This window comes from Telopea speciosissima, chromosome 3, assembly GCF_018873765.1.
Source record: "Telopea speciosissima isolate NSW1024214 ecotype Mountain lineage chromosome 3, Tspe_v1, whole genome shotgun sequence".
Lineage (NCBI taxonomy): Eukaryota > Viridiplantae > Streptophyta > Magnoliopsida > Proteales > Proteaceae > Telopea > Telopea speciosissima.
Window position 1 is genome coordinate 1,914,097 of NC_057918.1, and position 13,966 is coordinate 1,928,062.

The 13,966-nt window shown below is 39.5% G+C and overlaps 1 protein-coding gene across 4 annotated transcripts; it reads left to right on the forward strand.

Moving 5' to 3' along the window:
* Nucleotides 1-4,391: 4,391 nt before the first annotated feature.
* On the forward strand, nucleotides 4,392-13,874 carry LOC122656432 (probable serine/threonine-protein kinase At1g54610). Of its 4 annotated transcripts, XM_043850950.1 has the most exons (8): nucleotides 4,392-4,413; nucleotides 4,497-4,973; nucleotides 5,121-5,405; nucleotides 7,780-8,097; nucleotides 10,675-10,923; nucleotides 11,916-12,016; nucleotides 12,130-12,253; nucleotides 13,509-13,874. In XM_043850950.1, the coding sequence occupies exons 2-8, from the start codon at nucleotides 4,557-4,559 to the stop codon at nucleotides 13,869-13,871; spliced, it is 1,857 nt and encodes a 618-aa protein (XP_043706885.1). In that variant the 5' UTR covers nucleotides 4,392-4,413; nucleotides 4,497-4,556; the 3' UTR covers nucleotides 13,872-13,874. The 4 variants fall into 4 exon arrangements, with proteins under 4 accessions (XP_043706885.1, XP_043706884.1, XP_043706887.1 ...); XM_043850949.1 differs by lacking the exon at nucleotides 4,392-4,413 and having other exon boundaries at nucleotides 4,439-4,973; XM_043850951.1 differs by lacking the exon at nucleotides 4,392-4,413 and having other exon boundaries at nucleotides 4,440-4,973; nucleotides 10,675-10,902.
* The last annotated feature ends 92 nt before the right edge of the window (nucleotides 13,875-13,966 follow it).

The window sequence follows — 13,966 nt, forward strand, 5'->3', positions numbered from 1 at the left end:
TAGGTTCCTTACCTACCTACCTGCCTCCGGCAAGAAAAGAAAACTGTGGAGTAGTAGCTTTTAGCCTCCGGCCAAGAATTCAGTCTCTACGGAGCAGAACGTGGAACCACTTACCGCTGACTAAGAACTGATGAGTTCAGGAGGCAGGAGTAGAGAGCGGCCGGGGGCAGTAGTACAAGCAGCCATTTATGTGACTGGGACCTACCAATCTCAGATCCCTAGCCCTGCACCAAATTATTTAAGGCCACATGGAATCTGAAGGATCGAGATCCTCTCCAGCGCACTTGTGCGCCGGACGGTGTCCTCATTGGACGGATAGTTCACTCACAGTCTTTTTTTTTTTGGGTTATTTCTAAATGCCCCTTTGAAAATGGTCAAACTTACAGTTTTCTCCCTGAACTGTCACTAATTTTACATACACCCTTATTTCCAAATTAAGTACAATTATAGTCCCTACCGTTAGACAGAGATGTTATAACATAACGGATCCCAGTTTTTGAACATCGATGGACCATTCTACCCCTTGATAGGGTAAAATGACCAAAATGACCTTACTTGGAAAAAAAAAAAAAAAAAAAAAACACCTGCAACTCATCTTCCCCAAATCGTTTAGGGTTTGGGGAAGATGAGTTCTTAAACCAGAAATAAAAAATTATCCATTTCCAACTCACTCTCCCTTTCCCAACATTGAGCACAGAAGGTGTGAACGACCCATATAATGCACACGACACTTTATTATCATCCTTACCTCAGATTCTAATCTTACAAAAACGAAATCCCTCTCGTTTTCTCTCTCTCTCTCTCTTCAAACACTAATGCATATCGATTGAAGACGCATCAAGTAATCTCAGTTGCTTCTGCATTTAGATTTCTAGGTGAGCAGACTTTTCCCTATATTTATTATCTAGTTATCTTCTTTTTTTTGTTTACCCCGTTTGATTGAATTTCTAATTTGTGTTGTTAATGCAAAAGTAACATATTTGTTCTTCCGAGAACACAAATCGATTGATGGGTTTCCCATAATCTGTTTATCTATGAGGCTTTTTAGCATATAATCGGTGTTAGATTGCTTGTTTCCAATTAAACTTTGGTTGTTGTGGTAATTTTGATGCCCTAGTTTGTGTTTTTGCCTTTAGTTCTCCCATATAATGGTTTTTTTTTTAATGAAATTTATGAAACATCCCCTGAAAATGGGTCGAAACTCAGATCACCTCCTAAAATTTGAAAATACTCAGATCACCCCCCTATATTAGAGCCCAATACTCAGATTAGACCCTACCGTTAGTTAAGTGATGAAGTCAGGTAATTAAATTTTTTGAAAATCCTAAACTACCCTTTGATTAATGTGAAGTTACTTTTTACCTTGGATCTAAAAACCCCAATTTTTTTAAAGTTTATAAGGATGAGGGGAATCAGAGAAGAATATTCCCTCTTCTTCCCCAAATCAACATAAAATAACATAAAGACAAATGAAACCTTAGGGTTCTGCCTCAAGGAAATACGGTGAATGGCGGCCAAAACACCGTGACGGCGGCCCAATAATCCCGATGAAGGGTGGTGATAGGCCGGCGATCAATCGTATGGCTTCAGACATCGTGAATCTCCGACGATCCTTGAACCTCATGAAGATTCTTGAACTCCAACGAAGCTGGACCCAATCATCTCATACGGCGTGAACACCTAAAAGACTACAAAATGCACAAACTGAAATCACTGTTTCTCCCACCACAAAACCCCAAGGCAAATCAGGAAGTTCGCTTTAGGAGTTCGATTCCACTAACCGAGAACCCTAAACAAAATGAGAGATTTCGAAAGATAAAAATCAGGGAGAGAGAGTGAGAAAAATCAGGTGGAACGATTTTAAAAGAGAAAAATCACGAGGAGAGAGTGAGAAAAATCAGGGGGAATGATTTCAAAAGGGAAAAATCAGGGGGAGGGAGATGCTGTTTCCGTCTCTCTCCCACTCTCAAAGAAGCCGCTTGAATCGTATAGAACGAAATTGCCGGAGAGAGACTGGTTGTGGGTTAAAACGCAGAAAAATCAAGGAGACATTGGCGCAGAAAAATCGACCAAACCGAACAAGTAAATCCAAGCTACGGTCTTCTTCGTTGTCATCATCGTCGGAATCATGGTCATCCACATAATAGTTGGCGACGACGGCAGTAGGGCTCCAATGGCGCGTATCGGCGACCAAATTATCACTTTCCTGTGAGAAGTTGAAGAATCCAGTGGAAGCCCGGAGACGATAACGAAGTTGAGAAGTCTGAAAGCGACGAGAGGGAAGGGGACGGTGATACTGAAAGCTCGTGAAAGAGAAATGCACTAACCTGTTTCACCAAATGTTTACGAAATCAGATCTCAATCTAAAACGAAGAAAGGAACCGAAAACCCCAAAATTTTCCAATGGAGACCGCTCTCTTGGTTTTTTTTGTTTTTTTTTTCCTTCTCTCCCGCGACTCTCTGATGAACTTACAGGTGTGACGAAGAGGATGAAATTAGGTTGAAGATGAAGGAAAGGGTAGTATTGTAAATTTAATTCTAATGATTTAGTACAAGGGTAAAATAGTCTTTTTACATTAATAACTAACAGCAGACTAACTCTGTTAGTGTAAAGGTTGTAATCTGAGTATTTTCAAATTTCAGGAGATGATCTGAGTTTCGACCCATTTTCAGGGGGTGTTTCATAAATTTTCATTTTTTTTTTTTCATTTTCTATTTTTGTTAGTTGACTTGAAGATCGTAGTGTGCTCGGTTTAGTTGGATTCATCTAGTACTAATGGGGAAAAAGGCTAAAAAGAAGACACGAGGCACTCAGAAGGAGAAGCCGGTTTCCTCTGTTTCTGCTAAAACCATTCCCCCGAACTTGAATCCAACGGATGGGGTTGAAGGTGCTAGAGTAGTAGTTAATGAGAGAAAGGCATGTACCCATCTTAGTATGGGTGTTGATTTGGGTAAAATTTCTTCAAAAATTGGTTTATTGGAATCTATTAGGTGTGAAGATTGTAGGGAAGATGCGGTTGATCAAAGAGGTCAGGTAAGGGAAGGAGTAAAGCTGGGAAGAAAGGAATAGGTCAAATGAATGCAAAGTCAAATTCAAAATCCATTTGGGTTTGCTGGGATTGTGGGCATTTTGCTTGTAGAGGGGTTGGTTTGCCAACAACTCTCCAGAGACTTCCATTCTTGATTTATGATTCAAGAACTCATCTTCCCCAAACCCTAAACGATTTGGGGAAGATGAGTTGTAGGTTTGTTTTTTTTTTTTTTTAAGGTAAGGTCATTTTGGTCATTTTATCTTATCAAGGGGTAGAATGGTTCATCGATGTTCAAAAATTAGGATCCGTTATGTCATAATGTCTCTGTCTAACGGCAAGGACTATAATGGTACTTAGTTTGAAAAGCAGGGGTGCACATGAAATTAGTAAAAATTTAAGAGGGCAACTATAAATTTAACCATTTTCAGGAGGGCATTTTTTTGGTCAAAATACTTCACTCCCACCCACACGATAGATAGTCCAAGACTCATAAGTACACGAGAGACTTACAAACTACTGCACTACTGCAGTAAAGTCAACTAACCCTTACTAGGTCAGTCTACCCTCTCTTCAGTGCTGGTGAAACCGTGTGGAAAATGGGTGTGACGGTTGTGAGACGTGGGGTTTGAGACTTGGGACTCGCTCACTAGGCAGCCGCACCTGTTTTCTGTCTGGGTGGGGTTGGGCCGCTGGGGCCAAGAAGGCCCATGGGCCATGGGGAATGGGGGGAGTGTCCCTGAAGTTTTACTAGCTTTTGTGTAAGGTTTAAGGATAACTAGTGAAGTCACACCTTAGTTTGTGGATTAGCAAGGACGGCCCTTAAATGGACTCCCAAAGGGCCGATTCATTAACTCTGACAGGCAATTTAATGATGGGCCCCAACACTTATTTCAATCCAACCGCAATCGGGTGTGTAATTGCAATCGCCATCATGTGAGAGCGCTATACTGTAGCAGAAAATATAAAAAAGTAGTGGCAGTTTTAGTTGTTTGGTGGGAAGTGGACTGAAAGTCTGAAAGAAACAAAGACACTGAAAAAATAAGCTACCTTGCTTTCACTCTACTACTCTCTTTCTCGTTCCCGGGTTTCCTTTCCAAGCTCTCTTTCTCTCTCTCTCTCTCGCCGAAGTCCAACTGTCCAGCATCTGCGACACTGCACTTCTCGTTTCGTACAATCGTTTTCAATCCCCCAAAAAAGGAGAAAACAGAACCAGAAGAAAGGTTACACGGCAAGCATCAACAGCTGCCGTCGTCGTGAAAGACGTCGGATTCTGGAAATTTTCAGAACTCAACCTTCGACACTCAACGAGCTAATGAACTGATTCTTCGCCTTCCGTAAATACTGTACTATACTGCTCGCAACCGATAGGACTTACACGAGAGTATAGAGCTTCTTTTCATTTTCTTCAGTCAATCAAATCGTGGTTTTCATTCGCTTTAGTTCTTTTTTTTTTTTCTCAAGGAGATGTGGTGGTCGTGGCAGTGTGAATGGATGAATAGTATGTGGTATTGGTGGTGTTGAGGGATGGGTTGCATTGTTTGTAAGAGAGTAGCGGGAGATGGCCGGGAACGTTCCGGTGTATCAGAAGATGGCCGGGAACGTTCCGGTGTATCAGAAGATGGTCAAGTCAAGGCTGAAGAACAACCTGCCGATGCCTCTAACACTGCCACTGTTAACGACTCTAGGATTAGGAAGGAAGGTGTGCGAAGAGGGAGAGAAAGGATCCACCGCCACCGGACCGGAGATTTTGCTCCGCCGCCGCTGCAGCAGCAGCCGGAGCTGCGTAAGCCTAAGTCTAATCATAAACCGAAACCAAAGCCGAATACGAATCCGGCTCTGAGAAATGAGCAAGGATGGCCCTCTTGGCTCTCCGCCGTCGCCGGTGAGGCCATCAAGGGTTGGACCCCTCGACGCGCCGATACGTTCGAGAAGCTCGATAAGGTAATCAGGACTTACCCCTTGAATTCCAAGTTCTTTTTTTTTTGGGTGAATGAATTCCAAGTTCTTAATCCTTGTTAGGAACTAGCATGGTCCAACTTTGTTCTTCTCGGTTTTAATTTCTGTTTTGCTTTCATACTTGATCGTTAGATTGGCCAAGGAACTTATAGCAATGTATATAAAGCTAGAGATCTCATTTCCGGGAAGATCGTCGCTTTGAAGAAAGTTCGGTTTGATAATCTGGAACCAGAGAGCGTCAAATTCATGGCCAGAGAGATTCTCGTTCTGAGAAGGCTTGAGCATCCCAATGTCGTTAAGCTGGAAGGTCTGGTTACTTCCAGGATGTCTTGCAGTCTCTATTTGGTTTTCGAGTATATGGAACATGATCTTGCGGGGCTAGCAGCTTGCCCTGGGATCAAATTCACGGAGCCACAGGTTCTCTCTGTCTCCTTTGAACTTCTTGATTTAAAAACTATATTTACTCTAATTATATTTACTCAATTTTGGGAAACCTGAACTATACCTGACTTTCTAAACGTCTCTTTCTCTCCCTCTTTCTGTGTTCGCGTTAGAACTTCTTCAATTTTTTTTTATAATTACCCTTATATTTTTCTTTGTCCTCCTTGAGCTGTTTGATTACTTAAGTTGCTTGGAAAAAAACAAGTCTGTTGCTGCTTGATATACTGGTTTTTGGTTCCTTTTTATGTTTGTATAGCTTTAGTTTAGCTAAGGAAGTTCCACTTAAAGTAGCAAACGTATATGTGCATCTTGATTGCTGATTCAGGTTCTTTTTGCTTCGATACTGAAGTGCAGTAGTATGTTCTAAGTCAAACATTTTTAGAAATCCTTGGTCGCATTGAAATGATGTAATTGTTTGTTCGTCCACATCCCGGAGTGTATTTGTTGGCAGCTCTTGATCTCTATTCTCTTAGAAGCATTACCAACACCATATTGCACCCTTAGCAATGGATCCAAAGACTACTGGTTCAGTTTAGCTGTTGACATGACCCAGCATCATCATCATCTTCTTCTGGTCTGAAGTTCCTTGCTATTGCAATATGCTTAAGGCATTCTTGCTTCCAGGTTTATCACTAATTGCACTCTCCCTGCAGTTTAGGCCTAATATGAGGTTCAGACAGGTGCGTGTGAGAGGAACTGTTGGCGGCATGAACTTGGGTTTTCCATGTCCAGCCAGTAACAGATTTGTAGAATGTAAGATGGTAGTTAATAATGTATTGGAATGGTTTTTTTTCTTTATTTTCTAATTTAGTAACCTCATGTTTATCCCGAACTACCTTACGTGGGTTTGGAGAGAAGCACACTCAAGCGATTCCTGGAAGATACGCTTGTCTGACTGAAGCATTATACCTTACTGAGCATGGGGGGCATTCCATTGACGACCTCACCAAATTCTCATTTGTTTTTGTCTTTTGTAATCATAAATCGGAATTAATGGTGCTTGGCCGTCACCCTAAGTCTAATATATGTTCTGACCTTTCCAATCAAGCTTCTCAATGTGCTGCCAAATATATTAGAAACAGTGAGAGTTTTAGATTAAGCTACTAACCATCATTTCTTGTCCAGACTCTCTCTCTTTCTCTCTGTTTTTGTTTTTTTCTCTTGGGGGTGGGGATAATGGTATATGCTGAAGATATTTCTCATGCATTTTTTTTGGGGGGGGGGGGGTGGGGAGATTTAGATAATCAACAATGTTAGCTACGAGTTTGCACCCCTTGCAAGATCAAGTTTTACATCACGCACACCGAAACAGTACTTTACCCCTAGATGTTCACGCCACAGAATGAATTGAGGATCAAATTAAGATATGTATGTGGATCTAAATGAGTGACAAAACAGGTTGATTGAGTGATTTCCAATCACAGATTATTCTGCTAGGAGTGAAGCCTCTTAAATGATGAATTAAGGAAAAAGAATACAAATTGAAGACGGTTAAGAGATCATATGGACTCATTTTGACAAGTGAGTGCTATTTGGTTATTGAGATTGGCAAAAGTGCCTCAGAGGCTTCTATTTGTGGTATATTCAAGGTTGTAAGAAGCCTCATCCTTTATATATAATGAATTGAATGCACTTGGCTCGTCGTATTTGTTCTCCTTTTTATACATTATATATTTTACATGTTACTTATTTATGTATTTTATTCTTCAAAATTGTATTTTGCATATAACCTAAGCATTTCTTCCATATATTTCTTGGCTATTTTGATATATATATATATATATACAGAATCTTGCATTTCTCTGATACGATACGTCTCTTAAAATCACCCCTCCGATACTATACCCAATACCGATACTTTCAAACTTGGGTGTATGAGAAAAGAAGCAGGAAAAAAATTGATGATATTTCTAAGGGAGGAATCAGGGGAAAGATCAGATGGATTCATTTAGACAAGGTAAATCGTTCAGTTACAGTTACTTGAATCAATGAAATAATAGTCTTTTGATTGTTGTGAGAATTAATAATGTAATTCTGCATAATAATTACTTCGTCATATCTTGAGTATAAGCATTGCTGCTATAAAATATTGGAAAGTTTTGACCAACTGTAAGCTTTGTACCGTCTCATAGGATGCTCTTGTTTCTTTAACTTTAAACTTGCTTTCTTCCTGTGAAAGATATATAGTCAAACTGACTTTTATTGCTGAAAGGAACCTTTCTTATTTCCAGCATGCCCATCTTTGGTCTTCCATCCATTTTGAGTTGTTGACTCCGGCACAGTATATGGCTAATTTCTGTTTTAACAGTTGATGAAGCACATTTATTTTTCCTTTTGTTCCTCTGGGCAGGTCAAATGCTACATGAAGCAATTATTATCTGGTCTTGAGCATTGTCACAATCAAGGTGTCTTGCATCGTGATATCAAGGGTTCAAACCTACTTCTTGACAATGAAGGAGTTCTTAAATTAGCTGATTTTGGACTGGCTGCTTTTTATGGTCTGGACCATCGGCAACCAATGACTAGTAGAGTTGTTACCCTTTGGTACCGGCCCCCTGAGCTTCTTCTAGGGGCAACTTATTATGGTGTTGGTGTTGATCTTTGGAGTGCTGGCTGCATTTTTGCTGAATTACTTGCTGGGAAGCCAATAATGCCAGGACGGACAGAGGTACTGCATAAATGCATTTTCTTTCTTGTAGTATATTTGTATATAGCTCTTGAACTTTTAAAGAATGACCGGTGTTTGTTTCTGATCTACATTGAAAGGGCGTACCTAGTGCACGAGGCTTCTCCTATTGCAGGGTCTGGGGAGGGTCATAATGTACGCAGCCTTACCCCTGCTTTCGCAGAGAGGTTGTTTCTAGACTCGAACCCGTGGCCACTTGGTCACAATGGAGCAACCTGATTTACATTCTGATTAAAATTTTCTTCTTACGTATTTGTCGTCATAATCACAGTCGTTACAGTACAATGATTCATATTTCTCTTCGACTATTTTATGCACAAGCTTAGCAATGTGGACATACGACAGTTGGGCTACGTCTTTAGAAAGCCCAACCATAGACAAACTAAACTATAGATACTTCTTTAGCATGTGGTTGGATGTCCTATTGCTTAGAATATCTGGATCAAAATCAGCAGAGTCGGGTCATTGTATCAGATGACTAATCAGCTTTTCATTCCTTTATCACCCATGGAACTGAATCTTATTTCCTGTTCAAGTGTTCATCTCCATCATGTGGTACTGTCGTTGTATACTTGTATGCAAGTGTTCCATTTTTGTTGACGGACAGACTCTGCTGGAAAGTAGATTTAAAATTTTCAGTATTTAAGGAAGTATCCAAGTGATCATGAAACCAAGGAGGAAATGTTGTTTTAGATGACTGTGCAACACTGATGGTGGGGTAAGTTGTTATCTTAGTTGTAAATTTCGTTTTGATGGCCTGGTTTTACTCCCAAAATGAGATATTTCGGTACTTTTTTGAAATATTTTGGTAAGATTTTTCGATGAATATAGATAGAACAAGTAATGGTATATTTAAGCTATATAAAGAATAGCCATATCAATCAGTGGATTACATGTCATTGATCATACTGAAGAGAAAAAAAATCCCGTTACTGCCCATTTGGATTTCAGAACTTGGGTTGGATATCGACAAGCATGAATCCAAGGTACACCAGGTCTGTTCTGCGCACAATTTGGAACTACATAATATACAAGATTCAAGCAGTATAGAGGCTCATGCCCTTAGATTTGATTTTGTGTTTGTGACAGAATTGAAGTTCATTCTTTTATCAATTATATATCATGCTGGAAAAAGATGCTCATTTCCGAAAAACTTTGTCGAGGAAGATGAATCAAAGACAGTGCATCTCAAGCCCAATAGTTGGAATTTGAGATTTTGGCGACCTAGTGCCGGTGAAATTGAAAACTATGCACCATCTGTTTAGATTGACAAGCACTGGATAGTGAGCATCACAGCGACACGGTGGAGAATGTAGCCATGTACGTTTGGGATTGAACTTTACAGGGAGTTGTTGGAGGTGGAGAACAAGAGGAAGGCTGTGATTTAACGAGCAGTCAAAACAGACGAAATGGGGTGAGATGACCGAAATGGCTGAAAGCACCTATTCTTTGATATGAAGAGTTTCAATAAAATTAGTTGTTTCATATTAACAGTTGAAACGAAATATTTCAGATGTTTTGGTCGAAAGTGAAACTAAATTTAAACTAAGGTTGTTACCCTACATACATAACTCTCTGCATGCTGATCAATAAACGCTGTCCACCTTATTGACAGGTTAGTTTTGTCTGTTTTATAAAATTTGTCATGGACTTTGTCATCCCTAGGAGGAATTATTAGGCTTTATTAATCATGGGTTTTATTCTGCAAAAGACTATACAAACCTTAATGGGTGGAATTAGTTATCATTCACATTTTTGGGACTTAATGTCTTTTTTATTTGTGTTTTAAGTCAATGAAGTTGGATAGGAATAGTTGAGAAAGACTCCCACTCTTATTGTTCAGTACTTGAGTCAGGTATTTAGTCAAATACAAGTCCATTTATATATCTTATTAAGTTTCTTATAAGTGTCTGTTTGAATGAAATGAAGTTGTTATATGATTGTGAGGCTGCTGACTACATATCAGGTCTGTGTGATGGATTTAAGCTTCTTCTTTCTATTGTCTATTGCTATCTCTCTTACTCTCCCGTCTCTTTTCTACTTCTTCTTCATTCACGGTCCCATTGGGATGTGCTATTTCTTATTCTCTTGCTTTTCTTTTCAAATTTTTTTTCTTCAAACCTTGTCAATCCTACGCTATTTTCACCTCTTTTCCTTGTAGTTCTACCCTAGAAATTTCGTTACTCTAGGCTGTGCTGCATCACTTTGTCACTTTCCTTATCTGTCCAGAGGAAACCAATCCAACCTCTTGAGGGTTTGAGATGTGCCGGCTATAATTGGCCTTCCATATTGATGCCCCCTAGTCATATTTTGATTCCTTTCATTCAAACTATGTCTTGATTATCGAGGTTCATTCCAGAAATCTCTACTTGTACATGTCAGTTATGTTTCATATTTGAACACTCTTTATATGCATTTTTTTAAGGCTTTCTTTTCTTTCAATGAGTGCTTTATATACGATTTATGGGAGTTAGTGATGTCCCATTTCCTTGCAATACATATTTGGTGTTTTTGTTATTGCATTTTTTGTTCTCATGTATTGATTCTTTTCATGCTCAGGTGGAACAGCTGCATAAGATTTTTAAGTTATGTGGCTCTCCATCAGAGGAATATTGGAAGAAATCCAAGCTGCCACATGCAACTATTTTTAAGCCACAACAACCATATCGACGGTGTTTAGCTGAAACTTATAATGATTTTCCACCTTCTGCATTATCTCTGATTGAAACTCTTCTCTCGATTGATCCAGATGAACGAGGCACTGCCACTGTTGCTCTGAATAGTGATGTGAGTGGTCCAATTTCCTTGGTGAACAGATTCAAAATTCATGATTTCCTGGTTTCTACCTTTTGGATCTTAATTTACAAAGGAAGAGTTTGAGGGGTTTAGATTGTTTCTTTCCTACTATAACTATGGTCATGTGTTTTTTTCTCTTCCTGATCTGAGCATATTTTTCTAGTTTTATTGAACTAATTTCCCATATCATACTGTGAGTTGTGTAATACCAGTGATTCAGATCCTTCAAATCTGCTTCCATTCCTCTTTTCTTTTTTTTTTTTATAGAAAAGGTAATGATTGTATTGATAGCAAAGAGAATCAGCCAGTATGCACATGATGCGGTACACACATCTAGTCCAAACTAGATTCTCTACACCAAAAACAAACCCTTTCTTTACACGGGCAAAACCCCATCCCTCACCCATTTACAATTTCATCGAAGAATCTCATATCCTATATATATTTATGCCTACCCCCCCCCCCCCCCCCAACCAATAAAAAGAGGGGAGGGGGGGGGGGAACCACTGTAAGATACATGCAACTGCTGCTGTTCCTGTGTTGCAGGACACACCATTGGTACAGAATCCAGGCTGAATATGGCTGTTACGTTATTGTTTCATATCATAATTACAATTTAGAAAGTGTCCAAGTATTTTAGTAACTCGTGTTAAATAAATGCTACATTATTATTATACATTATATTTACCGAAAACTATTACCCAGTTAACTGCTAGTTCAGTTTTCTCATAAACAAGTGTCATTATTTGTATCCTTAGGAATTTCCTTTTGTTTTTGGTACCTGTATTATTACCCAGTTAACTGCTAGTGCAGTTTTCTCAAAAATTGCTTTGCATGCTTAGTATCACTAACGGATGGTCAGTGTCAACTATCTGGTTATTAACCTAATTATTTACAGTTGTTTCTTGTACAATCTAAATTGGGTGCATGGTCGTGTATGAGGCTTTCAAGTGTGAAAATGTAAAGACCATATCAATAAAAAAAACCGTTTATTTTGAGTGCAGTTCTTCACCACGGAACCTTATGCTTGTGAACCATCAATCTTACCAAAGTATCCTCCAACTAAAGAAATGGATATGAAATTAAGGGATGAAGCAACCAGAAGGTCTACCTTTTTCCTTTTCCAAGTTATGACATTAGTTTGTGGTTTTGGCCATATATTAACAAAGTGTTTATATGGGTACGGCCTTTTTTTTATTATTATTTATTCCTCTGCAGGCAAAGGGGACTGAATGGTAAAGCAAATGCTGCTGGTGGAGCAAAGAGAGCTCGAGTTCGTGATCAAGGTGGCCGAGCTGTACCAGCACCAGAAGCAAATGCTGAGCTTCAAGTGAACTTGGATGTATGTGAGAAAAATCTCTTCCTTTAATAAATTCATTTTCTATAGGAAACATTGGAAGCATCATTATCTAATCCCTTCCTACATCTAGTTGCCTAAAAATATGAGGAACCTCCACCTTGCGTAAGATGTCCAACTCATTGGATTCTGGAACTATTGACCATTGCCTACAAGCCTGAGTAACTGGTTTCCTCCACTCCTATTTCAATGATTCAATCTCCAGGAAAAGTAATTGGTATTTCCCTCTCACCTTTCCACAAAGCTTCCTTTCTTGATAAGGAAACTCCTATTATTGCCTTCTGCTCAAGGCAAGAATCCCTTGGATTGTGATGGGGTAATATGGTGAGCTATTGCGTGAGTCCTTAAAGATTCACCCCATGGATAGATACTCCTACTTGTTATGCTCCTTGGAATTTGGAGGCACCTCTTCGTTCTGTATTTCTCTCCTGCATTAATCTCATCTACGCCTCTAACATGATAATTTAGTTGAGCCTTCCTAGAATAACAACTACTAGGCCCAGATTGAGTTCATTCATCCATACACCTGGTCCTTCTGAGCCTGCAATGCACAATGGGATCCGCTTTGGTTCGTAATAAGGTAATCCTTCAGTGTCCCATTTTCCCCTGAAAAATGGAAAAAATATTGAGTTTGGGTTGGAACTAAAGAGTCGGGGGCAGACCTAAAATGACCATAGGAGAAGTGGTAAGGAAAGACATGTATAGCTTAGGTCTTGTATCAAGTATGACCTCGTGAAAGGATCCATGTAGCGGACCACATTTAGTTGGGATAAGACGGAGTTGTTGTTGTCTTGGTCCCAACCAATATTGTTTGGGCAATCCTGTGAGCAAATGCCTGATATGGGTGAACAAGCAATCCAAACAGAAGTTGATCCACACTCGCACACACACACACACACACATTCATGGACATTTGTTTAGTGGTTGTCATTAACTGATGGTTATACCGTTCTGATATTTTCAAAATTTTCCTTTGATATCCTCTTGGTTAGACCATCAAATGTGGGGTTGCATGTGCAACATGTTACTTAGTTTAAACATTTTGTGGTCAGTAAAACAATACTGTCAGTTATATTCTCTTTACTCTATTAAAAGAAGGTATATTATCTATACTCGTGACCTCATTATGTGCACCATACAAAGCTTGTTACACCTTTGATACTTGCTCTTTTTTCTGCTACTACTAGTATACTGATTTCATTTTTACCCCCTGATCCTGGTCCTCTTGTTTGATTTCCAGAGACGGAGGTTAATAGTGCAAGCAAATGCTAAGAGCAAGAGCGAGAAATTTCCACCTCCTCATCAAGATGGAGCTGTTGGGTACCCATTGGATACATCACATGATGCAACAGTATCATTTGTTGCTCATGATACTTCGTTTGCCTCGTCAGTTTTTTACCCAAAGGCCGCAGGTGTACCATTTTCAGGTCCCCAGAGAAAACCTGACGTTGCTGGAGTACCTTTTGGCAGGAAAACCAAAGTGCCCCAGGTGGCAACATCTAGGATGTTTGTCCGAGCATTCAAGCCATCAATAGGGCTCTCTATGGATCTTAGGAATAAGGGTAAAGAACGAGTTTCAGAAGTTTTTGGTACTGGAAAATAGAGGGAAAAGGCAAATGAGAAGAGAATTGTTTTGATAAGCTTTTCTGGGCAAAAGGCGTTCTACATGGTTACTGCATGGAGGGATATATACAGGGT

Coding starts and splice junctions, on each gene's coding strand:
- LOC122656432 (XM_043850950.1), top strand. CDS start 4,557: ATGGGTTGCATTGTTTGTAAGAGAGTAGCGGGAGATGGCCGGGAACGT. Junction 5,406..7,779: donor TCAAATTCACGGAGCCACAG/GTTCTCTCTGTC, acceptor TCCTCTGGGCAG/GTCAAATGCTACATGAAGCA. Junction 10,924..11,915: donor TGAGTGGTCCAATTTCCTTG/GTGAACAGATTC, acceptor TTTTGAGTGCAG/TTCTTCACCACGGAACCTTA.